Source organism: Narcine bancroftii, chromosome 3, assembly GCF_036971445.1.
Source record: "Narcine bancroftii isolate sNarBan1 chromosome 3, sNarBan1.hap1, whole genome shotgun sequence".
NCBI classification, from domain to species: domain Eukaryota; kingdom Metazoa; phylum Chordata; class Chondrichthyes; order Torpediniformes; family Narcinidae; genus Narcine; species Narcine bancroftii.
The window spans coordinates 71,933,186-71,960,541 of record NC_091471.1 but is presented as its reverse complement, the minus strand read 5'-3'; the positions used below and the strand labels follow the sequence as shown (position 1 = coordinate 71,960,541).

Genomic DNA, 27,356 nt, shown 5'->3' with positions numbered 1-27,356 from the left:
AGTCTATTTCTGACACTTGAACAGCTATAGCAAGGGGGTTGCCTGTAATTATCCTGCAAAAAGAGGATCAGCAATATCTGATATTATAATTTGTAATGAGATCGTTAATGATTTGTAATAAAAGAGAGTTTTTGTAATAAGTTCATCAAAGGCACGTGATGACCACTGTTGACCATCACAGAACTGGATCTTAGCTCATAGCATTTTTTAAATGTTGTATTCATTATTCTGTATTCACTGACTTGTATAGGTGCAGTGAATGTATTAATGACATTCATCTTTTGCCTGCTTTTAGAAATTTTCAACATATTCCTTTAGTTTTCTATGTAGGGAAGCCCCTTGAACTGTTTGTCTTGTAAATTCAAATGTTATTGAATCTACCCTGAAAGTTAAGCAGCAAAATCTATCATAATGTTATCATTACTTTGGAATCATTATTCTACTTAAAATGAACTTGAGCTGATATTTGTCTTTAAAATTTTCAGCCTAAACGATTTGCTGCATTTTCATTGAATGATGTTGCCATTTCTGATTCTGTAACGTAACAAGGACTTCTATGTTTTGTAGGGCTAAATCTGATGATTTATCAACTGCTATTCTGAAGCAGAAGCACCGGCCTAATCGATTAATTGTTGATGAAGCAATTAATGAAGACAACAGTGTGGTTTCGCTGTCTCAGGTATGCTAATAAAATTGTACATTTGGAGCAAAACTGCAGCCCCTTAATTTTATTTTAAAACTTGAAGCTTGCATCTCCCTCCACTAGTGTTCTTTCCCTATCTGAAGAAGAGCGCTGGAAAGACATTTCAAAGGAGCTTTGCAATATTCAAACTAAAATTTGCAATTTATTATTTGCAGTCTCAAACATTCTTTTACTTGGGAGGTGTCCAAGATAAACCTGTTTTTCTTCACCTATGCACTTAAATTCATGTTTTACTCAGACTGTCACGGATTATGGTAATGGCAGGAAACTTGGCTCAGGCAGATTTGTATATCAAAAGTCTTCTGTCATTTAATCAAGATTTTTAAAACTTCAAATTTTAGTAGTATATTGACATCAATGTGAAGAACATCATCTTGGAATCTGTTATTATGCTGCTATTATGCATTTCTGATCTACAGACATGTTTGCAATCTTTTTTAATTAGTTACATACATTTGTGTATATATATGACATGTATATGTATACTCGTATACAATGAGTACATAGTACTGTAACAGGTTTCCCATTATTTAAGTAACATTTGGTATACATCTTTTTTTATCACAAGAACACTGCTGGCAGTTGTATACAGGCTATTCTTGGGTAATGGTTTAGTTTTTGCAGATGTGCACAAGTCAATTTTTTCAATTTGCAAACAAAATACACAGAAATAATTTATCCATACTTCAAGAATATTGGAATGAATGTAAGCACATTGGAATGAGGAAGAATGATTATTAAAATTGGAGAGAAAAAGGAAACTAGATCTGCTCTTTGTAGAAATGAAGGTGTATGTGTAGAATATTAATGGAAGGCAATTTGTGTTTAAGGGTGTCCAGCAATTAGCTGTTCATAATCTGGGGACAATGGTGCTGCAACTATGCAAAAAAGATTATTTGGGTGAAATGAGCAAATTCCATAAAGAAAATAACAGTTTAAGAATGTAAAGATGAATGCTGCATTATGCTTGTACTCAAAGTATAGAATTTCACTTCAGAAATCTGCAACTTGGTACAGTATCTTTTTTAAAAAAATGTTTTTGTTTGTGATTATCCATTTTTTTCATTTTTTTTAAAATTCCTAAACATCCTTTTTGTATGCTATCTGACAAATTGCAAACCAATATCCACATTTGGTGAGCCAGCATAAGATCAATTTAAAGTGATACAGCTGCTGTTTTGTTATTTAGTTTTCAGGTATAATGAATTGTAATCTGGTCTGTGACATAATTGGATGTTTCTGGGGTAAAGATTTATATGAAGTTATTTGAAATGTACAAATTTCTAAGGATTAAAGATGCATTGTTTCAATGGGTAAAATTCATTATTGAGAAACTGCCTATCATGATGTCGTAATAAGCCTTTTTGGTGTTGTTGACAAGATACATTTGTTAATTCTGTAAGAAATCAAGTTATCCAAATTGTTAACTGGTTTTCAAGTGATTATTAAAGAAATGCTTATTCCAGCTTTTTTTTGGAAACTGTTCAGAAATCGTGCTTCAGTTTCTTTACATAAATGAAGACATGATGATTGTAAGTAATTTCTCTTGTTTGGAATTTCATCTTGCATCTTGCCTGGATAGCAGTTATGTGTAACACGTGACTTGTCCAATTTGTCTGCACGTTTATGCCATTCTTCCATGTAAATGGCTAAAACGTTGTAGTTTTGAAATACATTATAACTCAGTGGTAAGATGAAGCAAATAAAAAGTATATAATGAGAAATAAAAATATCCATCAGGAAGTATAATACAGAATATTATCAACAGTTTGTATTTTTTTTTAAAAGTACTAACCCTGTGCACCAGAAATATTTTGAAAATCCTTTTGGTCTGTTTGGCTGGGTGTTTGCCTGTGAGAGAGGCCTTGATGTTGCATCTCTGTTCATCTCTTGGTTAATTATTTTTGACATCAGGTTACACAGAATAACAGTGCATGACTTTGGGCTGCCAGTTATCAGTTCCTTTTTTTTCATTCATTTGAAAATCTGCTGGAAATTTTGTGTATTAACTTAATGAGGCTAAAAACGGTTTTTAAGAACACATGCAGCGGTTTTGCTGAAAACAAACCACATTTCCAAGCAAAACTTGATTTAGAACCCTTGTTATAAATTGAAACAGCACATGGCAATTTTCTTGATGTATTTTTTTTTAAAAAGATAGAGATAATACATTTTCCTTACAATGACCTGGAATCTCTCCAAAAGGTGAGTGTTTAAAGTTTTGAGGCCAGTTAGATCAAGAGAGCTGCTTCATCCTGCAACGGCCATCTTGGCTACCACAGTATGTCCTTTTAATCTGAATAGACTTTAGCTGGTGGAATGCAGTCGCAAGCCATTTTTGGCTCCTTGTCTATTTGAGGGGATGCCATTTAGTTCCTGTTTTATTCCTGCATGAAAATGTTTTGCTCAAGCTTAAAAGGGATTTATTTCCCTCAGATGTCATACTGGTCTGTCAATATTCTGTGCATTCATTGCCCAGCATGTGAATCTTGATCCAAATTATACCAGAAGTTTTTAGTTTTTCCAGTTATTTCTTGGAAATTTTTGTGCAATATCTGCGATATTTTGACTTCCTTGTGCAATCCTTTTAAAGCAGCATAACCTCCAACTTGTGCAATGCTTTAATTGCCTTCAGTAATGAACCAAAATTTATCAATCCAACAGGTGAAGATGGATGAACTGCAACTATTCAGAGGAGATACGGTGTTGTTAAAAGGCAAAAAGAGAAGAGAGACCGTTTGTATTGTTCTGTCCGATGATACTTGCTCAGATGAAAAAGTTCGCATGAACAGGGTTGTGCGCAACAACTTGAGAGTTAGACTGGGTGACATTGTGAGGTAAGTGTTTATCACAGAGCAATGAAGCACGTGTTAGTGTAATGAGGTCAAGTGTTGAAATTTCATTTTTCTCCTCAGTATTCAACCATGCCCAGATGTGAAGTATGGCAAGCGAATCCATGTTCTTCCCATTGATGACACAGTTGAGGGTATTACTGGAAACTTGTTTGAAGTCTATCTCAAACCTTATTTCTTGGAAGCTTATAGACCGATAAGGAAAGGTGAGCTTTCAGAGTGCTTGTAATATTTTCTGAAAATTTCAATTTTTTGAAATTTTTACTTTATTGAATCTGTGCCTTTTTGATGGTAGGATGAAGGATTATAAAGAAATCAGAATACATTTTGAAATGTTTTGTTGTCCAAGTATTCTAGATTTTTTTCGTAGAACATGGTGGCAGCTAATTTACTTTAAATTTACTTTAAAGGTGATATTTTCTTGGTGCGCGGTGGAATGCGTGCTGTGGAATTCAAAGTCGTGGAAACTGATCCAAGTCCATACTGCATTGTTGCTCCAGACACTGTCATTCACTGTGAGGGTGAACCCATCAAGAGAGAGGTGATTGGGATTTTACATTGCCCACAAAATACATATGTTGTCACAGTGTTTCCTGTATGGCAGAGCGAGGTGCTCTGGTAATTATTGGAAACTTTTTTGAACTCTGTTTTGTGAGATGTAAATCAGCTTCTTTATTATAATTTCAATATAGTTTTAGGTTATCACTGAATGGAATGGGAAAAAAATTAGATTATTGTTGGAATTAGAAAGCCCAATTTGCTTTTTTATTTGGCATTGATATATAAAGCAAGACTGTAGAATGCCCTTTTTGGCATTGTAAAATGTAATGATGCATTTTTTTTTAAATGTTCAGACCTGTGCAAATAATATGTTAACTTTGTAAATCACGTTTTTATATTAAATTATTGGTTCTCATTTGAAGGATGAGGAAGAATCTTTGAATGAAGTAGGATATGATGATATTGGTGGATGCAGAAAGCAGCTAGCTCAGATCAAAGAGATGGTGGAACTTCCTCTTCGGCATCCTGCACTGTTCAAAGCTATTGGTGTCAAGGTAAGATAAAGATTTCCTCTTAAAATTTCCCATTTTGATGGATATTTTAAAACTGCATCAAAAGATTCTATTTAATTTGCTTTTATGGATTCAGTTACATCCTCAACGTATGAAGTGTTCCACCCTGGGCGAAATTTGTTTGGCCTGCATCAGAAATACCAACATCAATAATCAAATTCAAATGTCTTGGTGAAGAAGCCAGGTTTATTCTATTTTAATTTGATTTGAAATGTTTAAAAACCTACATATCCAGTATCAAACATTTTATTTAGTTAAACACTGGTATTAGATGGGGAGTTTAAACCTCTGACTGAATCAGTTGCGAGTTTTCTATGCTTTGTGGAATGCCTTCCACTTGTTTGGATATTTGTAGTTGCAACAATACTGAAGCTGGACAATCTCTAGGAAAAAACAGACTGATTAGCCAAATTAAAATTTACTTTCAGCACTACATTTGTTGCAGCAAACCTCCAACATTATTTCAGATTGTCAGAGTACATGCATGACATCACATACAACCCTGAGATTCTTTTTCCTGCGGGCACAGCAGAATTACCACTAATTGGTGGTGCAAAAAAAGTACACAGTGTAAACACGTAAACAAAGAACTGTAAACAGATAACAAATGTAAACAAACTACAATACTGAGAGAACAAAAATAAAATCAATAAAGTGCACAAGTAAAATTCCTTAAATGAGTCTCTGATGTGTGGCACCTATACCTCTTTGCTTATTGCAGCAACGGGAACAGAGCATGTGGTGGGTGGTCTGGGTCTTTGATGATTGCTGCTGCTCTCTGACGGCAGTGTTCCGTGTAGATGTACTCAATAGTGGGGAGGGTTTGTCTTGATGTCCTGTGTCAACTACCTTTTGGGGAGCTTTATGCTCTGGGTTATTGGTGTTTCCATACCAGACTGATGCAGCTGGTCAGCACACTTTCCACCACACCTCTGTAGAAATTTGCCAGTGTTTCTGGTGTCATTACTAAACCTCCACAAACTCCTGAGGAAGTAAGAGTTGCTGATGTGCTTTCTTCACAATCCCGTTGGTGTGTTGGGTCCAGGAAAGATTCTCCAAGGTAGTGACTCCCAACCAATGATCACTAGATTGTATACCTTTGGCTTTCCTTTTCTTGAAGTCAACAATCAGTTCCTTAGTTTTGGTGACAGAGTGCAAGGTTGTGGTCACCATTCAGCCAAGTTTTCAATCTCCATCCTGTCTGCTGACTCATCCCCTTCCTTTATACAACTCATTATCATGGTATTGTCAGCAAATTTGCAGATGGTGTTATTGTTGTACTGAGCCACACAGTCATTGGTGTAAGGTGAGTAGAACAGGGGGCTAGGAACACAGCCCTGTGGTGCTTCAGTGCTGATGGAGATTGTGGAGGAGAAATTCTTACCAATCTTAACTGATTGTGGTCTGGAGGTGAAGAAATCCATGATCCAATTACACAGTGGGGTGTTGTCTCCCAGGTCTTGGAGTTTGCTGATCAGTTTTGAGGGGATGGTGGTATTAAATGCCAAACTGTAGTGTTAAAGAGCATCTTGATAAATGCATCTTTGCTGTCCAGGTGTTCCAGGGCTTTGTGTAGAGCCAATGAGATGGCATCTGCTGTAGACCTGTTACTATGATAGGCGAACCACAATGCATCCATGTCACCACTCAGACAGCAGCGGATATGCTTTTCTAAAACACTTCATCACTGCACTGCAATACTAATGAATTTGTACGCTATCCCTTTGAGATTAATGGCAAAAAGTATGTCACACCATCTTGTCCAGGCCTCTCGCCATACTGAATTGAACATGATAGGCTAAATCTCAGAATCTTGGAGATCAGTTTTGCAGTGCTACATTCAGCAGCTGGGACTGGAACAGGACCATCTGGAAAGTTTGTGGAAAAACCCCATTTGGAAGATGGGTTATGAGTGCTTGGTTCAGCCTGGTCAAAGACCTCGTGGTTCATGCAAGAGGAGAGGACTGGCTGTCTAATGTTACACTTGGAATAAGAGAAACAAAAAGGAACTCTGTGGAGACCTGAAAGAAAGAGGTTATCATTTGGAGAACCCTGAGGGGGCAAGTTTCGTCGGCAAGACACTGATGTGGCTGATTAAAAAGGAATCAGCTGTGGGTGTCCAGCATTCAACAAATCTCTCTCTGAAACTGATAAGAGCCTTCCTGAGCAGTAACCATTTACTTTTCAAGCACCAAAGCCTGGTGAACTTTATACATGTTAAATTCTGTGCACAGTATAAGAATTGCCTGCAACCAGTGAACTTGGAGGAATGAGGTGAGATTGGACTGTGAACCAAAGAACTTTTCTGATCTTACACACACATTACATACACATGTGCTTAGAATTAGAAGGGAGTTAAGTTAGGTTAGTTAAGTCCATAGAGAGAAGTTAAAGTGTGATTCTGTTTTCATGTTTAAAGATAATTAAAAGCAACCATTTGTCTTGGTGAATACCTTTTGCTGCTGGGTTTTGGGGTCCCCTGGCTCGTAACATAGTCTTGAATTAGAGAGGTATAGGTTTAAGGTGATAGAGGAGACATTTTAAAGGAGTTCTGAGGGGTGCTTTTCCACATTTGTGAGCATCTGGAAATAGATCCCAGCAGAGATGGTGAAGGAAGTTACAGTTACAATATTTCAAAGGTATTTGATTCCTGGGATCACTTGCAAGTGTGAAAGGGGCTAGAGACTCTTATATGGAGAAATTTTGCCCTCGTGCCCTCTTGTGGCTCAGTGAGGTTTCCTCTGTATTTTTCTCGGTTTTGGAAGTGTACAGGCTAAATAAAACTTTAATCTCATTAAATTTTACTAAACTTTAATCTTACTAAAGTTCTCTATGCTGCCTCAAGTGCAAATACATCCTTTTTTAAATATGGAGACCAATACTGCAGTATTGCAGTTGCATTTAAGGTGAGGGGAGGGGATTTTAAAGGCTATGTGTGGGGCAAATATTTTACACAGTGATGTAGATGCATGGAATGGCTTGCCAGGAGTAGTGGTAGAAATAGATACAATATTTGTATTTAAGAGGCTCCAAGTCAAACAGATTCATGAATATGAAGGGAATGGATGATATCACTCTAAGCAAGAGTTGTAGTTTAATTTGAACATTGTTCAGCACAGACAGGTGGGCCACCCTATAAATTTATAAGCACCAAAAATTACATTTTTTGGCTGGTTGACTGCACTCGTGTTTTCTTTTATTAATAGTTTTAATCAATGTTGAGTATTTTTCGGAGACTTGATTTATACAAGGAACTGAAGCATCATTTAAATTCTCAACATTCCCTTCTCAATGTAGCCTCCACGGGGTATTCTTTTGTATGGCCCTCCTGGAACTGGCAAGACCTTGATTGCTCGTGCAGTTGCAAATGAAACTGGTGCATTTTTCTTCCTTATCAATGGTAAGGTACACTTTACTGACAAACTAAACTGGTTTTAGATATTCTCGTTGTTTGTGCTTGTTAACATAGTCCAGATTTTTCTGCGTCATTGAGATGAATGTACATTGCAAATTTTGTAGTTTATTGCACCAATTTTGTCTTTGAAAATTTTCTTAATTAATATAAAATACCTCAAAATGCCTGAGTGAACAAAGCTGAATTGGAAGAACTCTAGAATAAATGCTACGTCATCATTATTGTGGCATTAAATATTTCATTAAACAAAATCTACTCTTCCCCCAACAAATGAATATAAGTCCCTGCCTACTTGTTTCTTTTTTTCCTACTTTTTAAACTATTTAAGAATCCTGACATTTTGTGTGCCGGGTATAGAGTAAACTTATCCAGAAAGTATTCCATTGGGGAGGTTTGAAAACTTGGTAAACTTGTTTTTTTTTAAGGAAGCAGCAGATGACTAAGGAATTAGCTTGCATTGCACTGACTGCTTTGCCTGATTTTTGCAGTAACCTATTCTAGAACTGTGGCATGAGCAATCTTTAACTGAACTATTGGCATGATGTTGCACATTTTTAAGTCGCTGACAGCTGGGGGTCATTTTATGGTGATTTTTTTTGGGTAACTATATAAAATGTGTTGGAGAGGATGTGGTGATGTGCTTTACTAGATAATTACTATCCCATTATTATACAATGGTGGAATCTATTTGGTCTTCACAGCAGTTCTCTATTGCAGTGGTAGGATTTTTATTAAGAGGACCTTCTGTTAGATTTTGTTTGGCAATATAATCCCAGTTATTGACCTTGTAGTCAGCAGCTCAGTTTGTTGAACTGATTATGGACTTTGGGAGTCTGTTGGAGACGGAACATTTTACTATGTCCAAATCAACCAAGTTATAAAATACATTTAAATTGTGGCATGTTATATCAATGTTCCTAAACAGGATTAGAGATCAATTATTTTGGGTTTGTACTCCAATGTTGGAAAATGAATGTTTGTGAGATCTAGCCTTGCTGCAGACAAAGCATGTCTAGAATTATGTTTCAAAGTGTTTGATTGTCACTCGTGTTGATTGATTCATTCCACTGCACGAGTTGTTATCTTTGAAAGAAGTTTGGAGAAAAAAAACTTGAGGGTTAAGAAGAATCTCCTTTTTGGACTTGAACCAGAGTGGCCTATGTTAACTTCTTCTTCCTAGAGCCTGAAGAATATGTTTTGAGATGATTGTAGGTCAGTGAGTTTTTTTTAACCTAATACTATAGTTCTTTACTATATGACCAAATAGTTCACACGCAGATGTGCTTAATTTTGAAGTACAAGCAGGCTTTTCAATAATTCCTCTGGTGTTCTTTACAAGATTTGTTTTTAATCACATAGACAATTAAAATTTCTCTCATCTCATCAGCAAAAGTTGAAATAAGCATTCAAGATTGTATTTACAGGCATTAGTATCACTGTTCACTGTCATAGTTTTGTGAACGCCTCTCGAGTTCTTCAAATGCATAGGCTTCAAAATGAGACAGAAATAATGTTTCTTTAATAAATGAAATTCAAAAGCTGCAATTGTTGGAAATCTGAAGTTAAACAGAAGATACCAGCAAGTCGTATACAATTTGTGGAAAATAAACAATTTTCAGGTCAAAGACCCTGGGAAAGAGGAAAAAGGTGAAAATTGACAGGATCGAGGGAGGGAAGATTAAACAAAGAAAATATCTAAAAGGAGGAAGCTTAGGTTAGGTTGTTTGTGTCTGCAAGAGAGAGAGGTAGGGTGGTAAATCTGTGGAGTTTGTTGTCACAGGTGGTTGTGGAGGCCATATTTAAGGCAGGAATTGATTGTTCAGCCAGGGCATCAAAGGTTCTGGAAAGAAAGCTGGGCAGTGGGGCTGACATGAAAGTATGAAAAGGATATCAAGCAGTGTCGGCAGAGAGAGAAAAAGTCAGCCTTGTTGCCTGAATATTTGTCTGGCATGACTTCTGATTTTGTCATTACAAGAGAATTTAATAATTGAGAGTGTAGTTCATTAGTTTGTGAAATTGTGCCATACAAAGAGAGCAACAATTTTAAACTCGGCTAATTTAACTTGAGATTTGGTGTTCTTTGATGATGTGAATACATAACTCTCGAGTGCTACCTTTGAGTAACAATGAATTTATGACATAAATGGAAAACCTTGAGTATCTAAGTATTGGTACTTAATTGTCCTTTCCATTGCATGAGAAAAGTAATGTCAACAATGTTGGTAATGAATTTATCATGTAGAATTTAACTGAGATCGCTGAAATGTTTCCTTCTAGGACCTGAGATTATGAGTAAACTTGCAGGAGAATCTGAGAGCAATCTGAGAAAAGCATTTGAAGAGGCTGAAAAAAATGCTCCTGCTATAATTTTTATTGATGAACTAGATGCTATTGCTCCAAAGAGAGAGAAGGTATGATCTGAATGTGATTCAGGTGCTAGTATCATTAGCCAAGTCCCTGAATGTTGATCTTCAGTGTACTCTGTTTTTTGGTTGCACCATTATGATTCTGTAGTCCATTTTGTCTTCAGTTATTAGATCATTTGCAGGGCATCATATTTGGAGTAGCGTTAGCGCAACGCTTTTACAGCACCTGTGATCAGAACCAGACTGGTGTTCTAGTCCCACGCTGTCTGTATGGAGTTTGTACATTCTCGCCGTGTCTGTGTGTGTTTTTTCTGGGGACTCTGTTTCCTTCCACTGTTCAAAAACGTACCAGGGTTTGGGGGGTGGGGGTTAGGTTAATGGGATGTAAATTGGGCAGCATGGACTCATGGGCTGAAATGGCCCGTTACTGTGCTGCAAGTCCAAATTTTTAAACATTAAATTTAAATGTCTTTCTTTCAATCTTTTTATTGAGTTTTATAGAGAACACATGGTTAAAATATGAAGAATATAAGTATTGTTTTATTTCCAAAAATAAAACAATAGCAATATGTCCCTTCCCCATACAATGTTGTCAGAATGATGAAAACCAAAAAAAAGAACTCTCGCGCCCCCCCCACTGGAAAAAAACCTGCTCTGCTGAATCTATAAAACATTAATGAAGGAAAAACCATATACATAAATAAATACGTTGAATGATCAAGACAAATAGACTTTATGAGCATGAAAATAGTCCATAAAAGGACTCCAAATTTTATGAAAGTTAGTGTTAGCATTCAATGCAGAGCACCTGATATTTTCTAAATTAAGGCAAGACATGACATAACCACTGAGTACGAGTGGGTGAAATAGGATCTTTCCATCCAAGTATAATAGCTCTTCATGCTATGAGTTGTAAATAGTATGACGACTATCAGATGAAGAAAATAGCTCATTAATATCATCTAACACTCCAAACAAAGCCATTAAAGGATTAGGTTCAAGATTAACACATCATATTATGGACAAAAATATCCCTCCCATAAGGGTCAAGAGCTCAACAAGACCAAAACATATGTATCAAGATTGCTTCTCCATCATTCTATCTGTCACATCAGGGAATTAAGATCAGGAAATATACGGGATACTTTATCTTTACTTTAAATTAAAATTTTTAATTTAAAAATTAAAATTGTATCATATTCTGCATTTAAATTGTTTCCTGTTGAAGATTTTTTTTAAAGCAGCATTCAGCAGTACTTTGAATTTCAGCAACTAAAATAGTTGATGTTGGAACTTTGTCAGATGATTTTTGCGTATAGATATAATACCTTAAAACACCTTAAACCTGTCTGATAACAGTCTCTTGTTTATTGACACGAGCAAATTTGTAAACTGGGGTTTTCAATAATTCCTATATTTTTCTGTTTTCGGGTTAACCAGAAAAAAAATCATGTACTGCATTTGTTTTGACACCAACTGTATTTATACAAGAGATAGTAAAGAAAAATAACCATGCACAGAATTGATCATTGTCCTGCACATGACAAGATAAATGATGAGATCTATTGATGTAGGTTGAGATATAGATGTTGGCTGGGATAGAAGATCTGCCCTACTATAACTGGCAAGGAATCTGTACATCTACCTGAGGGGCAGATGATGACTCTGTGAACATGTCACCTGAGAGACTAAACTTCTGAGTGATTCATTCTCTAAATGTGTACTAAAATGAGACCCCAAAGTCTTTGGAATGTGTTTTGCACTCAAACATTTCGTGACCTCTCAAATAGTGAGTACCAATATGAAGTTAAAGTTGGTGATTATAGTTGGTTATTCATTCCTTTTTGCAAGTATGGAGGTTTGAGATATTATCTACAATTATTTACTGTTATTAAATCTCTTGTACATGAGATGGTTGTGCTAAAGATGTATTTTCCATGGTTCCTGGTCTTGCTGACTATGGCACCCTTTAAATATTTTGCAAGCTGCATAAGGCTATTTGAATAAATGCAAAATTAAGAGAAGAAAGAAGGTAAAATAGTTAACAGCCAGTTGAGGGTGAGGTTGAGGAAATAAAATGGGAATGTGGGGCAAAGCATGAATGCTTTTCAAATGAGCCAGGACTATATGAGGGAAGGGTGGGAACAATTGACTTTATTAGTTTCTGTGATTACTGTACCTGACCTTCATTGATGTCCCACTGGCTGCATTGTTTATTGAAGCTGCCACTAATTTTATTTAGTATTATTTTAAAAAATACGTTTGGGGTTGAAAGATTAGTATGCTGTGATAGGAGCTAATAGTGATGAGGTGAAGATGAAAGCAATGGTGTGTGTTATTGGAGAACATTTCCAGAGAATGAAGAAAGAGAAAGGTAGTTTTGATGTCATAAATAATACTGAAGCAGCACAATTGCATTGATGAGATGCTAAGAGAACCATCAGCGGGTAGGATGGATATACACCAAATGTATCTTTTCTCTTTCTATAATATAAAGCTGTATCATTTGCGTGTACATCAAGAAATGGGTTGGTTAAAAAAAGTAAATCTGGTGTATACTTAAATGGCATGAGAGTAAGGCTCAATTTCCATTAGCTGGATAGCCACAATGAGAGGATCACCTCCAATTTAAACCTCTAGTTTAATGGTCTAAATCTCATAATGAAACTCAAAATAATGTAGAATTTTGGTACTGGTCCTCCATCTAAAACAGAAGTTTGACCATTTTTCCACAGTGTTCTTACTGATTTGAATAGTCAGGATGTTCAATGTAATAAAATGTTTTAAAGAATCATGATTACAGAGAAAGGATGTGTTGAAGAGGAAACAAAAACTTTGAGGCAGCAAAAGGTTGAGAGACTCCATATCATTTTTGGTTTGGCCAATCTTCATTATCCCTTCAAATCGTACTTTCATGGCATCATCATTGTCGGTGTGAAAGATTGGACTATCATTCTGCTTGTCCCATTTCTTTCCCCAGTATAGATTGCAATTGTTGAAACAATTGAGCATTTGCACTTCATAAATTTCTTCATAACTGATATTTGATAAGCTAATTGCCATCCATTTCATTTTTATATTTACAGACTCATGGCGAAGTGGAACGTCGTATTGTGTCACAACTGTTGACTTTGATGGATGGTTTGAAACAACGTGCTCATGTGATTGTTATGGCAGCAACAAATCGGCCAAACAGCATTGATCCTGCTCTTAGAAGATTTGGTAGGTTAAAACTTCTTTTACCCATGAGTTGGGACTTCTCTATGTACGAATGCAGAGTAATTTGCTTAACTGTTTAATTTACAGGGCGGTTTGATAGGGAAGTGGATATTGGTATTCCTGATGCCACTGGTCGATTGGAAATCCTGCAGATTCACACAAAGAATATGAAGTTGGCAGATGATGTTGACCTTGAGCAGGTTTGTAAATATTTAACAAAAGATGTATCATTGTCCCACACTTAAGTATTGTAGCTGGGGTGTTAAACTGTGCCAAGATAATTTAATATCCTTACAATTTAACAATTTGAATTGCTGATTTCCTACTTTGAGTTTGGGTATAAGCACACCGGTCACACAAATGGGATGAATAGCATTTTTGTTTGAAATACTGGAATGACGTTGGGCCATTTGGCCTCTTCTGTATTTGTGTGGTCGTGGAAGTTCCTGATCCTGATCCTGTAACCATAACTACTCAATCTTATTCCTCCTTGTCCTCTTTTTGAAATTTTTAAAAACTGATATTAATTTTGTGCACTGATCAGTGAGTTGACAGTGAAAATGATTGACAGATTAGTCTCCCTTATTTTTAAACTAGATAGTGACTTGGACCCTTCCTTTAGATGTCTATTTAGTCCAATGTTTTTGTATTCCCTCATTGTGATTAAAACCACTCATCTTAGTATTATGATAAATTTATTTTGTACTACCATACCTTGAGCTTATTTCCTTTGGAACTAATACAGTATAATTTTGTACAGTTATTGTCAGTCAAATACATTGTAACAAGTTATTAAACTGTTACTGTAAACTAGACAACTTGTCTCTCGTAGGTTGCCAATGAAACACATGGCCACGTTGGTGCTGACTTGGCTGCCTTATGTTCAGAAGCTGCTCTTCAGGCTATTAGAAAAAAGATGGACGTTATAGATCTGGAAGATGAAACCATTGATGCTGAAGTTATGAATTCTCTAGCAGTTACCATGGATGACTTCAGGGTAGGATTTTATGATTTTTTGAAAATGTAGATATGCAGCACATAATAGGCCATTTCACAATAAATCTCTGCAATTCAAATTATCTTGTTGGCAGTGGGCTTTGAGCCAAAGCAATCCTTCAGCATTGCGTGAGACCGTAGTTGAAGTGCCTCAAGTAACGTGGGAGGACATTGGTGGATTGGATGATGTGAAGAGAGAACTTCAGGAACTTGTACAAGTAAGCTACATGGTTTTTAAACTGTCAAGTTGTGTAATGTATTAATTTGATAGATGGAGCAATGGAAAATTTGTATCATTGAAAAATTGACAATGTATACAAATTTGAAATCAAATTGTCCCAATTTATTTCTAATTTTATAAAATTCAAACTTTCTTGCTTTAAAAATGGTATCCAATGGATTTGATTTATTCCCTTTTCTCCCTCACCTTTCTTGAAGATGTATTCTTGCCATGATGTGATTTCATATCGTAATAATAATAATAAGTATGATAAAATTGTTTTAAATATTTGGCTATTGTAAATAGAATTTTATCTATTTTATCTATCTAAGTGACAGTTTTTAAGTTTTGATCCTGATTTGTTTACTGTTTTCATGAATGACTGGGAGGAGGTACAACTACATTTTCCAACTTTGCCAGTGATTTGAAAATGAGTGGCAGTGCATGTTGTGATAAAGATGTTGTGATTTCCTCCATGAGATATAGATGAATGGAAGATTACATAGTAAATGTTGAGGCACTGGAGAGTGTTATAGAACAGAGACTTTGGGTTACATGTACATTAAAGAAGTGACACAAATAGGGTAATGTACCTTTTTTTTTAAAAAAGGCCTCAAAAATAACTCAGGAAATTAAAGCCTGGTGAACATGATGTCAGTAGTAGTTATTATTTGGAAGGTGCTCTAAGAGATCAGGTATACAAGCATTTGGGTGGATAGTCTGGGATTGATTGCAGATAGTCATCATGGCTTTGTTGGGGATGGTCAACACAGCTTTGTGCATAGAAGGCTTGTGTTTAACCAACTTTGTAGAGTTTTTTGAGGAGGTTACTAGGACCGTTGACGAAGGAAAGGCGATGTTTAGTAAGGGTTTTGAAGGGTCCCAAATGGGAGATTAGTCAGGAAGGTTCAGTTGCTCAATATTCATGGTGAGATAGTAAACTGGATTCTACATTGGCTTTCTGGGTGAAGCCAGGGAGTAGTAGTGGATGATTGCCTCTCTAACTGGAGGCCTGTGACTCGCGGTGTGCCTCATGATCAATGCTAGGTGCGTGATTTTTGTTTTGTCGTGCATATCAACAATCGAGATGATACGACGAATTGGATCACCAAGTTTGCAGATGAAACTAAGATTGAAGGCATTGTGGACAGCGAAGAAGGCTTTCAAAGCCTCAGAGAGATCAGCTAGAAAAATGGGCTGAAAAATAAATGGCAGGTGGAATTTAATACAGACAAGTGTGAGGTGTTGCATTTTGGAAGGACAAAACAAGAAAGGACATACAGTGTAAACGGTAGGTCACCGAGGAGTGTGAGAGAACAAAAAGATCTGGGAGTTCTGATATACATTTCCCAGAAAGTGGGATCACAGGTAGATAGGATCGTAAAGATACCTTTTGGCACATGAACCTTCAGAAATCAAAGTACTGAGTATAGGAATTGTTATGATACAGTTGTACAAGACATTGGTGAGACCAAATTTTAGAGTACTGTGTTCAGTTTGGTCATCTAATTTCAGGAAAGATGTCCATTAGTTTGAAAGAAGATTAAGAGGCTGTTGCTTGAACTGAGTTACAGGGAAAAGTTAAACAGATTAGGACTTGATTCCCTTGAGCATTAGAAGACTGAGGGGTGATTTGATAAGAGGGATACAAAACTAAGAAGGACATAGAATAAATGCAAGTAGACTTTTTCTACTGAAGTTAGGTGAGATAAAAACCAGAGGAAATGGGTTAAGGGTGAAAGTGGAAAAGTTTAGGGGGAATATTGGGGGAATTTATTCAATCGGAGTGGTGCAAGTATGGAACTAGTTGCCAGCTGAAATGTTGAATGTGGGTTCAATTTTTAACATTTAAGAAAAGTTTGGCCGGTTACTTGGATAGGGAATATGCAGAGAAATGGACTGGGTGCAGATTAGAAGGGCCTGTTTTCTGGTCTGTCATCGATGGTTTTCCCTGGAGAGACCAATGACAGCAAACCAATAGATTTGACATTGGTAACGGTCAGCAAGATATTGTTGATTTTTTTTTAAATCTTTCGTGTTAATCTTCCTTGCTATTTGTTTACAACTTTGGTTTGCTGCTATTATTCGCCTTGTTATGTGGACCTTTGTCTAAATCTGCAGTTAAACTTACAGAGTCATTATCATTTATAATATAATGTGATAGTTGGGCCAAACATTGTGTATTTTCTGTATGACCTGTGTTTTTTTTAAAAAGCTATCAGCCACACCCACCCCCCCTCCCATTTTTTGGCCCCGGCCGGCTGCCCGCCCATCTGAGCTTCCAATGACCGACCACGTATCCCTATCCTGACCACCTCGTCCTGGCCTCCAGAACACCAGAACTCCCAATACCTCGGGCACAAACTTTCTCCTTGGCCCCAGCTGCCTACCGCTAATCCGAGCTCCCAAACTCTGACTAACCACCAGGTTCCAATTATCTGAGCTCCCAATGCCTTGCTCAATGCAGGTACTTATCATGGTCAAATGTAGTATTTCTTTTCTCTTCCCCCTTCCCCACCAAACTTTGACCTGGAAAATTTGTCCCCAAACTCGACTATTACATGAGTTTTTAATGATACTCTAGGATTCTTGTGTGAATTTTAGCCCCTCAAAAGTATGACCTGTGTAAAATTTGACCCAAAAATTTAGTCCAAAAAATCTCGACTATTACATGAGTATATTCAGTAATTGTTGCCACTTCGATTCTGAGCCTTGTATTTTTTTTGTTTCACCATCACTGATTCTGTCTTGTCCTTTTACATTAAGATACCTTCTGCCTTCTGAAAGTTAATATTCTTGAATGTTTTGTGCATACCCTCTGTCACTGAAAGCTTGTCCTTATGGTGGCCATTAGATCAAATTTATTTGTCCATTCTCCAATGATTTTGTAAGTCACTAACCTGTTTGTCAACTCAAGCTGTCATTTTTGTTTTGGACCTTTAAAATTTACTCTTTAAAATTTGTTCCCTTTTCTTCCTCAAACCTACATCTTTATTTGCTTCAACACCAATGTATTCAGTTATTGAATTGGCCAGGCCCATTCTACTACTTTATCTGGCATGGACATTTTACAATGCCATATTGTAAAAGAATGAAATGATTAATGAGAAATAAAATAGAGATTTAATTGTCCTTCTATATTCATCTGCTTGCAGCATCGTTGGATTCCTTTTTTTTGCTTAGGTTGGACTCCTAATTGATTATTTTGTTAAGTGTACAGCTTAATTTTTTTAAAAACAGTATCCTGTGGAGCATCCAGACAAATTCCTGAAGTTTGGCATGACTCCTTCAAAAGGTGTACTCTTCTATGGGCCGCCAGGTTGTGGGAAAACGTTGCTGGCAAAAGCCATTGCAAATGAATGCCAGGCCAACTTTATCTCAATCAAAGGACCAGAGCTGCTCACCATGTGGTTTGGTGAATCAGAGGCTAATGTCCGAGAAATTTTCGATAAGGTATGTAATGAAAGGATTATTAATATTAGAAAGAATTGCGACTTGTTTTTTTATATGGAACTTTGTCTTGACTTGACAAGATTTTTTTTAATGTCTTTAGTACTTGCAGTATTTCAGATTTATGAAAGACAATTGAGTAAAAATTTTATTATCAAAAACCTTAGCATGTCAGTGAATTTGTGCATTGTACTTTTTTGTTGCTGTTACTTGAGTATGTAAGATACACAATAACAATGCTACAAATTAAATTACCACCTAATGCCATGAGACAGAAAAGAGATGATGAAAATTAAAGGATAGGTAAATAAGTATTCATAGTTGCAGTTATTAAAACCTAATTTATTTTGCACTAATATTGACATATCTTTGGTGGTCCCAGAGTAGTTTGCTTTGGGTATAGCTGTGGGGTGGGGGAGGGAAGGGAGGGGGAAGTTTTCTTCAACCTGGAATGCCAGACTTTAGGTTTCTGTAATGTCTGCCTGAAGTTTGCAGCAGGAAGAGATTCTCCTTGAGGCAGCTTCTCACTTAAATGTCTTCAAGGGTCAATGCCTGTGGTGGAGATGGCTAGCTTTGTCACTTTCTTCTTGGTTCGGTGGCAAGAAATGGGAAAAAGGATTATGAAAGTAAATTGGCACAAAATATAAAAACAGAAAGCAAAAAATTTTATAAATATATAAAACGGAAGAGGGTGGCCAGAGTTAACAGAGGACCCTTGGAGGATGAGAAAGGAAAACTGGCAGCAAAACATGAGGAAATGGCCGAGGCATTGAACAAATATTTTGTGTCAGTCTTCACGGTGGAAGACACATCCAGCGTGCCCAAGTACGGAGTTAAGGATGCGAATGTTGGGGAGGGCCTTGATAAAATAGTTGTTGCAAAGGAAGTAGTGATGGAGAAACTAATGGGACTAAAGCCAGACAAATCACCTGGTCCTGATGATATGCATCCAAGGGTTCTGAAGGAAATGGCAGAAGTTATAGTTGATGCATTGGTGGTCATATACCAAAATTCCTTGGATTCTGGGCAGGTCCTGGCAGAATGGAAGACAGCAAATGTCACGCCACTTTTTAAGAAGGGATGTAGGCAGAAGACTGGAAATTATCGGCCAATTAACTTGACGTCTGTAGTTGGAAAAATGCTTGAAGCCGTCATTAAAGATGAAATAGTGAAACTTTTGGAACATAAGGGTTCAATCAGGCAGACGCAGCATGGTTTTAGAAAGAGAAGATCTTGTTTGACAAACTTGTTAGGATTCTTTGAGGATATAATGGGTGATGGGTGCGGTGGATAGAGGGGAACAGGTTGATGTATATTTGGATTTCCAGAAGGCGTTTGATAAGGTGCCACACAAGAGTAAGTTACAGGAAAGTGGAGTCCAGGGAAGTATATTGGCATGGATTGAAAATTCGTTGTCTGACAGGATGCAGAGAGTCGGGATAAGTGGGAGTTTTTCAGGTTGGCAGAGAGTGGTAAGTGGGGTGCCGCAGGGGTCAGTGTTAGGCCCATAACTGTTCATCATTTATATTGATGACTTGGAGGAGGGGACAAAATGTGGTGTAGCCAAGTTTGCGGATGACACCAAATTGAGTGGAAGAGCAAATTGTAATGAGGATTTGGAGAGTCTACAGAGGGATATAGTTAAGCTGGATGAGTGGGCAAAGGTCTGGCAGATGGAGTACAATGTTAGTAAGTGTGAGGTTATCCACTTTGGCAAGAAAAATAAAAGAGCTGAATATTATTTAAAGGGTGAAAAACTACAGTATGCTGTTGTGCAGAGGGACTTGGGAGTGCTTGTGCATGAATTGCAAAAAGTTAGGTTGCAGGTGCAGCAGGTTATTAAGAAGGCAAATGGAATGTTGGCCTTCATCGCTAGAGGAATTGAATTCAGGAGTAGGGAGGTAATGTTGCCACTGTATAAGGTACTGGTTACACCTGGAGTACTCTGTCCCAGTTCTGGTCTCCATATTTGAGGAAGGATATACTGGCTTTGGAGATGGTCCAGAGGAGGTTTACTAGGTTGATCCCTGGGATGAAGGGGTTGACTTATGATGAAAGATCAAATCGTCAAGAATTGTATTCGCTCGAGTTCAGAAGAATGAGAGGAGATCTTATAGAAACATATAGGATTATGAAGGGTATGGATAGGATAGATGTAGGAAGGTTTTTTGAGCTGGCCGGGGAAACTAAAACGAGAGGACACAGTCTCAAGCTTCGGGGGAGTAGATTTAGGACAGAGATGAGGAAAAATAGTTTTTCCCAGAGAGTAGTGAATGTTTGGAATTCTCTAACCAGGGAAGTGGTTGAGGCTGCTTCATTAAACATATTTAAAATTCAGTTAGATAGATTTTTACATGATAGAGGAATTAGGGAATATGGGGAGAAGGCTGGTAGGTGGAGTTAGGTCATAAATTAGATCAGCCATGATCTTATTGAATGGCGGAGCAGGCTTGATGGGCCATTTTTGGCCTACTCCTGTTCCTACTTCCTATGTTCCTATGTTCAGCCTTCTGTGTTCCTGGACACTTTTATTTTCAAATCAGGCTGTATACTTTCTACAAAAGATCTGTAGAGAATCTATAAAGTGTCTGACAATAAACCAAGTCTCCAACTTCTTAGAAAGTAGTTAGTGTGCCATCTTCATGGTTGCTTCTTTGTTGGCCCCAAGAGAAGTCCTCCGTTATGTAGGTTCTCTGGACCTTGGAGGTCCACTGCTAATAAAGACAGGGGTGTGAACCTTGGCTTCCCTTCCCTAAAGTTTACAATAAGCTCTTGGATCTTGCTGATGTTGAGAACAAGATTGTTGTTCTAGCACTACACAAGCTTCTTGATCTTCATCCTGTATTCTGACTCTAAATTTTTACCTGGTAATTTGGCCAACAATAGTGGTGTCATCAGCAAATTTATCGTTTGCATTAAAGCCAAATTAGCTTATATAATCGTGAGTTCAGAGGAATAGAACCAAGGTCTAAACCAGTGGTTCTCAACCTTTTTCTTCCCACTCACATACCACTTTAAGTAATCCCTATGCCATTGGTGCTCTGTGATTAGTAAGGAATTGCTTAAGGTGGGATATGAGTGGGAAAGGAAGGTTGAAAATCACTGCTCTGGACCTAACTGTTATGGAAATATTTTGCTAAAGAAAAATTTTCATTGGCTCATTTCCTTTGGAGTTATGAACCCGTGCACATGACGAGTCAATGAAGTCTGATTAAAACAGTGGTTCTCAAACTTTTTCTTTCCACCCACATACCACCTTAAGTAATCCATTACTAATCACAGAGCATCGATGGCATAGGGATTACTTAAAAGTGGTATGTGAGTGGAAAGAAAAAGGTTGAGAACCACTGGTCTAAACACTGAGCTCTGGGGATTTCTTGGGATTTTGCACCACTGAATTAGATGAAGTGGAGCAAGAAATGCTTGAGTGATGGTGAAACGAAGTAGGGTGAGCATAAATGTAACTTTGTTCTAGTCATTTTGACTTTTAAATTGTGAGTTTCCATGGCTGTTTCTTTGAGCACCATTCCTTCTGCATTTGTCTCAAAGGTGAGTTCATTTCAGTGAGGTGCTTTTATTTTTTTTGCTTCAAAATGGTTCCATTCTCTTGAAATTAAGTCTGTCATAACATTCAATTGTATAATTTACATTGTGATCCTGGGACCCAAGAGTTAGAACAATAGGATATTTGTTCCCTTATTCACCAAAGATTTTCTGAATTGCAAAATAATTTGTAGGCTTCACTTGAAAATGTATCCTTTCTGTTTCCATATTAATTTTTTTTTAAATATTAAGTTTATTTTGAATCTTGGTCCTTTTTTTCTAGGAATCCATTTATTCCCCAATTCCTGCCTTGTTGAAGGGAGTATTTGTTTACAGCATTCTGTGTCACTTTTCAGGCTCGTCAGGCTGCTCCATGTGTGTTATTCTTTGATGAACTTGATTCCATTGCTAAGGCTCGAGGTGGGAATATTGGTGATGGTGGTGGTGCTGCCGATCGTGTCATCAACCAGATTCTGACAGAAATGGATGGTATGTCCACCAAAAAGAATGTCTTTATCATTGGTGCTACCAACCGTCCTGATATTATTGATCCGGCAATTTTGCGCCCTGGTCGCCTTGATCAATTGATTTACATCCCATTACCTGATGAAAAATCTCGTGGTGCTATTCTGAAAGCAAATTTGAGGAAGTCTCCTATTGCTAAGGCAAGTATGATTAAGTTCTAGTGTTTTAAATGAAATGTTATTGAGCAAGTTCCAAGGATCAAATTGAACTGTAATCGTAATTTCTGGAGATAGTCAAACATTGTTTCTTGGTAAGAAATAACAGATTTGCTATTTTGTACTTTGGACCCTTCATTAAAGCAGAAAAAGAGGGAAAGCTTGTTTAATGTTTCAAAGGGGGTGGGGAAGGATAGAAAGGAATATTTATGATCTGGTGAGGTCAGGATTTCCTTCGTGATCCCCTGTTTATTAAGCCATCTGATTGATAGATTAATGAGAGAGCACTTGGAGGAAGTAGTGGAAATGAAGAACCTGGGCATTTCCAGAATTCTCCTGATTTTGGTTTCATTTTCATTTTCCTGTAATCCCTGACTTGGGTTTCACAGCTTTTAGTCGTCACTTTTCTCTCTTAAAACTGTCCACTTCAATCTATGGCCAACTGCTTCTTAACATAGTTTTCCTGTCCAAGCATTCCTGACTTTGTGGAATGTGGGATGATACAAGACAGGGAGGCCATTACAAAGCAGGCCAGCTCCCAGCAAAGCAGTTATCAGTTCTATTTTTTCTTGTTTCCTTGTATCTCTGCAACTTATTTTTTTTATTGCATGCTATCATCACCCCCTTAACATTAAGGAGTCAGGAGGTGAGTGCTTTGTTGCAATATCCCCATCCTCTGACTACCTCTATTGTCATATCATTTGTGTGACAGGCTCAATTAAAATGTAATGGTGATCCAAGAAGGTGTTCATGGTAGAGAGCATGGCAGTTGTAATGACATTGAATGTCAGGGACAGTAGTTGTCTGGCATGACTTGCATGCTAGGTCTTGCTACATGGAGATTTGGAGAGCTTCATTTTCTGAGTTGTGAATGGAATTCAAAGTAACCATTCAGAGACATACTTGTCACTGACTTCCCCTTTTTCAAATCAGAAAAAGTGAAAGTAGCATGGTCAGATACTACTGAGGAACTCCTATGGTGATATTCGTGATATAGATAATTAATCTTTCCAACAATCACAGCCATTTTTAATGGAAGGAAAGACAAACTAGTGATATCCATTGACCTGCTCTATTCGGGCTTTTCAACCTCACACTTGGTTACATGATACTATGCTTAGTTAAGGACAATGTAATTCTTGCCTTATGGAATTTGATTTATTTGTCCATTGTATCAAAGCAGTTGTGTTGTACCCCAAGCCGGGCATCTTTGAGCAAGTTAATTTAAAATGCTAAATGCCAACACCTCCCTTTTCTGATAATTGAAAAATAACTGGATGGCGTGATTAAGTTTTGTTTGAATTTTTCATTATCCTTGAGTGTATTTAATGCTTCTGTATTATTAATATATAATTTGCATGTAAGAGGCACTTAGGCGATTTCTGCCACTGGTGAATCTGTCGACCTTGCAGCAGGCAAAAATAAATTTCATGTAATATGACACTTATTATTATGAAAACAAATTAAATCTACAAAGTGTCTACATCAGAAGGTGCTTGTTTTTGTTTTAATTTTTTATTTTTCACACTATGAACCATATTAAACCAAAGTACACACAAACTTTTCCCTCTTGAATATACAGTGTCATTTTCTCCCTTTTGTCCCCCTCCCTCCACACAATGAAAATCAACAAAATTGTGTCGCCTCCTTTTACACACTGGGTCAGTTCATTTCGTCGTCTTCTCATTCTGTCATTTTAGAAGGTGCTTGTTGATGTAAGATTTTCTTTTTACTCTTAATTCCTGAAGTTTTCAAGCAATGAATATTGTATCCTTGCAATTTAATCAAAACTTTGTTCAAACTCTAATGACCTACAGTTGCAAACTTTCTTTTTATATAGGAAGTTGACTTGGAATATTTAGCCAAGACCACCAATGGATTTTCAGGAGCTGATTTGACTGAGATCTGTCAACGAGCTTGTAAGCTTGCAATTAGAGAATCTATTGAAAGTGAGATCAGGCGTGAACGCGAAAGGCAGGGCAATCCTTCAGCCATGGTAGGTTCATTACTGTTTTTAAGGTGCTAAATTAAAGCTTAATTTATCCTTTTCATCAATTTGTGAATATAATGCTTGCTATGACTTTCAATTGTTCTGAATGCAGGAGGTTGAAGAAGACGATCCAGTTCCTGAAATACGCAAGGATCATTTTGAGGAAGCTATGCGTTACGCACGTCGATCTGTCAGTGACAATGATATTAGAAAATACGAAATGTTTGCACAAACACTGCAGCAGAGTCGCGGATTTGGCAGCTTCAGGCATGTTTTCGATTGATATTTTACTGACTCTTCCACATTTCTGTTGTAGTCATGTTCAGCACTTTTTACTGTTTTTTTGAATTTCACGTGGAAAGTAATATTTATGTGATATTTGCTAACTCTTTTTCAGTTTTAATTTTATTATTAAATTTTTTTCTTGTATTTCATATCTACAGACTATTTGCCTCTTGATCAAAGTTAATTCCAACTAAGATGTTGCTGGATTTTTATTATTTAAGATAGTCAAATTTTAAGATAGTCAAATGGATTGAACATTGGCTGAAAGGGAGAGGCCAAAGGGTGGTAGTGGATAATTTTCTGTCAGGTTGGAGGCCGGTGACCAGTGGTGTGCCTCAAGGATCTGTATTGGGCCCATTGTTGTTCGTTATATACATTAATGATCTAGATGATGGGGTGGTGAATTGGATTAGTAAATATGCAGACGATACTAAGATAGGTGGAATAGTGGATAATGAAGAAGGTTTTCAAGGATTGCAGAGGGATTTGGGCTGCTTAGAAAAGTGGGCTGAAAAATGGCAGATGGAATTTAATGCTGATAAGTGTGAGGTGCTTCATTTTGGTAAGAAGAATCAGAATAGGACATACGTGGTAAATGGGAGAGCATTGAGGAATACAGAAGAGCAGAAAGATTTAGGAGTAACGGTACATCGTTCCCTGAAGGTAGAAACTCACGTGAATAGGGTGGTGAAGAAGGCTTTTAGTATGCTGGCCTTTATCAATCATTGCATGGAATATAGGAGTTGGGAGGTAATGTTGAGATTGTATAAGATGTTGGTGCGGCCTAATTTGGAGTTCTGTGTGCAGTTCTGGTCGCCTAATTATAGGAAGGATATAAACAGAGTGGAGAGAGTGCAGAGAAGGTTTACCAGAATGTTGCCTGGGTTTAAGCATCTGGAGTATGGGGAGAGATTGGACAGATTGGGTCTTTATTCTTTGGAGCGTAGAAGGTTGAGAGGGGATTTGATAGAAGTATTTAAGATTATGAAAGGGATAGACAGAATGGATGTGGATAGACTATTTCCGTTAAGAGGAGGAAAGATTAAAACAAGAGGACATGAGTTAAGAATTAAGGGGCAGAGGTTTAGAGGTAACATGAGGGGGAACTTCTTTACTCAGAGAGTGGTAGCCGTGTGGAATGATCTTCCGGGAGAAATAGTGGCAGCGGAGTCAATTGTATTATTTAAGAAAAGGTTGGACAGGTATATGGATGAGAAGAAGATGGAGGGTTATGGGCATTGTGCAGGGAGGTGGGACTAGAAAGGGGTGTTTGGTTCGGTGCGGACTAGAAGGGCCTAATGGCCTGTTTCAGTGCTGTAATTGTTATATATGTTATATATATGTTATTTATGAACCATCACCTTTCTGGTTTTTAGGAATGAATTATTTTTATATCTATGATATAAAAAGGTTGCCATTATCTCTACTACTTGCAGATTCCCATCCAGTAACCAACCTGGAGCAGGGCCAAGTCAAGGAACTGGAGGTGGAAGTGGTGGAAACATGTTTAGTGAAGATAATGATGATGACCTGTATGGTTAAACGTACGTTGTGGACCAAATTTGATCAGGCAAAGTTGGACAATTTCCATTTCTTGGACTGTTGCTTTTTTCTGTCCAGTCGGAGAAGCGTGTGCAACTTGTCAGTAATCGGGTTCAAAGGCTTATAATGAACCTATTCTTGATGTTGGATGTGAAGTTAACTGTTAAATCACTGCAGTGTAGTCCATGACTACCTTCTTGGAAACCTCTGTTCTAATTGATAAGGCAGTGTAGATCTGTAGCCTGGAAAAAAAAATACAAAATGCTTATGGAACTTTTTTTATTTCAGTAGATGACATATGATAAATGTAAGCATTTGAAAATGAGACTTGAAATGTTAAAGAATTTAATAGGCTGATAATAAAATCTGAATTGTTGCACCTCCAATAATGAATTGTGTTTTGCCTGAATTTTACAGGTTCATTTACTTAATGGGTTCAATGTTTGACCTATTTCAAGTAAATATTTTCAGTATTTTTGTATGTTACTGACATTTGAAATGAGATAATTGGTTACTGCGTCTTTTGACAAATTGATTTTTAAATTTAAAATATAAAATTCATTGTATATTTGATATTCTAAATTGTATCAATTTAGTCTTGTTGCTTAGTTTTCTCATAAGCTTTCAAGATGAAAACTTAATAAGCACATAGCAAAATGCAGAATATTTAGCTTAGTACACAAATGACAAAGGTTTATTATTTTTGAGACAGTTTGCTTCCAATAATCAGGAAATGATTACAGATGCTTCCCTATTTACGATGGTCCGAATTACGATTTTTTTAGTTAAGATGGTTCAAATCTGTACTTTCAATTTCGAATTCCAATCAAATACACAGTACGCAATTTTCTTGCAATGCTGGGCCATGGCAGCATCACATGAGTGTTTGTAGAATAAAAGAGACATTATGGAAGATCTGGACTGGAAGACCTCATCTTGGGAACAGATGCGGCAGAGATGGAGAAATTGAGAGAAGTGGATGGAATCTAAAATTCAGGAAGTATAGTCCAGGTAGTTGTGGG

General features: G+C 37.1%; 1 protein-coding gene across 1 annotated transcript in view; it reads left to right on the top strand.

The window, feature by feature from the left end:
- Positions 1 to 26,723, top strand: part of vcp (valosin containing protein) — a 60,298-nt gene extending 33,575 nt beyond the window's left edge. Inside the window, exons 2-17 of the mRNA XM_069924259.1 lie at positions 568 to 679; positions 3,368 to 3,540; positions 3,619 to 3,761; positions 3,966 to 4,096; positions 4,479 to 4,610; positions 7,926 to 8,028; positions 10,321 to 10,454; positions 13,496 to 13,631; positions 13,716 to 13,828; positions 14,461 to 14,625; positions 14,720 to 14,842; positions 18,085 to 18,297; positions 22,194 to 22,502; positions 24,358 to 24,513; positions 24,620 to 24,768; positions 26,223 to 26,723. Coding sequence (XP_069780360.1) covers positions 568 to 679; positions 3,368 to 3,540; positions 3,619 to 3,761; positions 3,966 to 4,096; positions 4,479 to 4,610; positions 7,926 to 8,028; positions 10,321 to 10,454; positions 13,496 to 13,631; positions 13,716 to 13,828; positions 14,461 to 14,625; positions 14,720 to 14,842; positions 18,085 to 18,297; positions 22,194 to 22,502; positions 24,358 to 24,513; positions 24,620 to 24,768; positions 26,223 to 26,334 — 2,404 coding nt within the window. The 3' untranslated portion in view covers positions 26,335 to 26,723. The remainder of the gene's footprint in view (positions 1 to 567; positions 680 to 3,367; positions 3,541 to 3,618; positions 3,762 to 3,965; positions 4,097 to 4,478; positions 4,611 to 7,925; positions 8,029 to 10,320; positions 10,455 to 13,495; positions 13,632 to 13,715; positions 13,829 to 14,460; positions 14,626 to 14,719; positions 14,843 to 18,084; positions 18,298 to 22,193; positions 22,503 to 24,357; positions 24,514 to 24,619; positions 24,769 to 26,222) is intronic.
- The last annotated feature ends 633 nt before the right edge of the window (positions 26,724 to 27,356 follow it).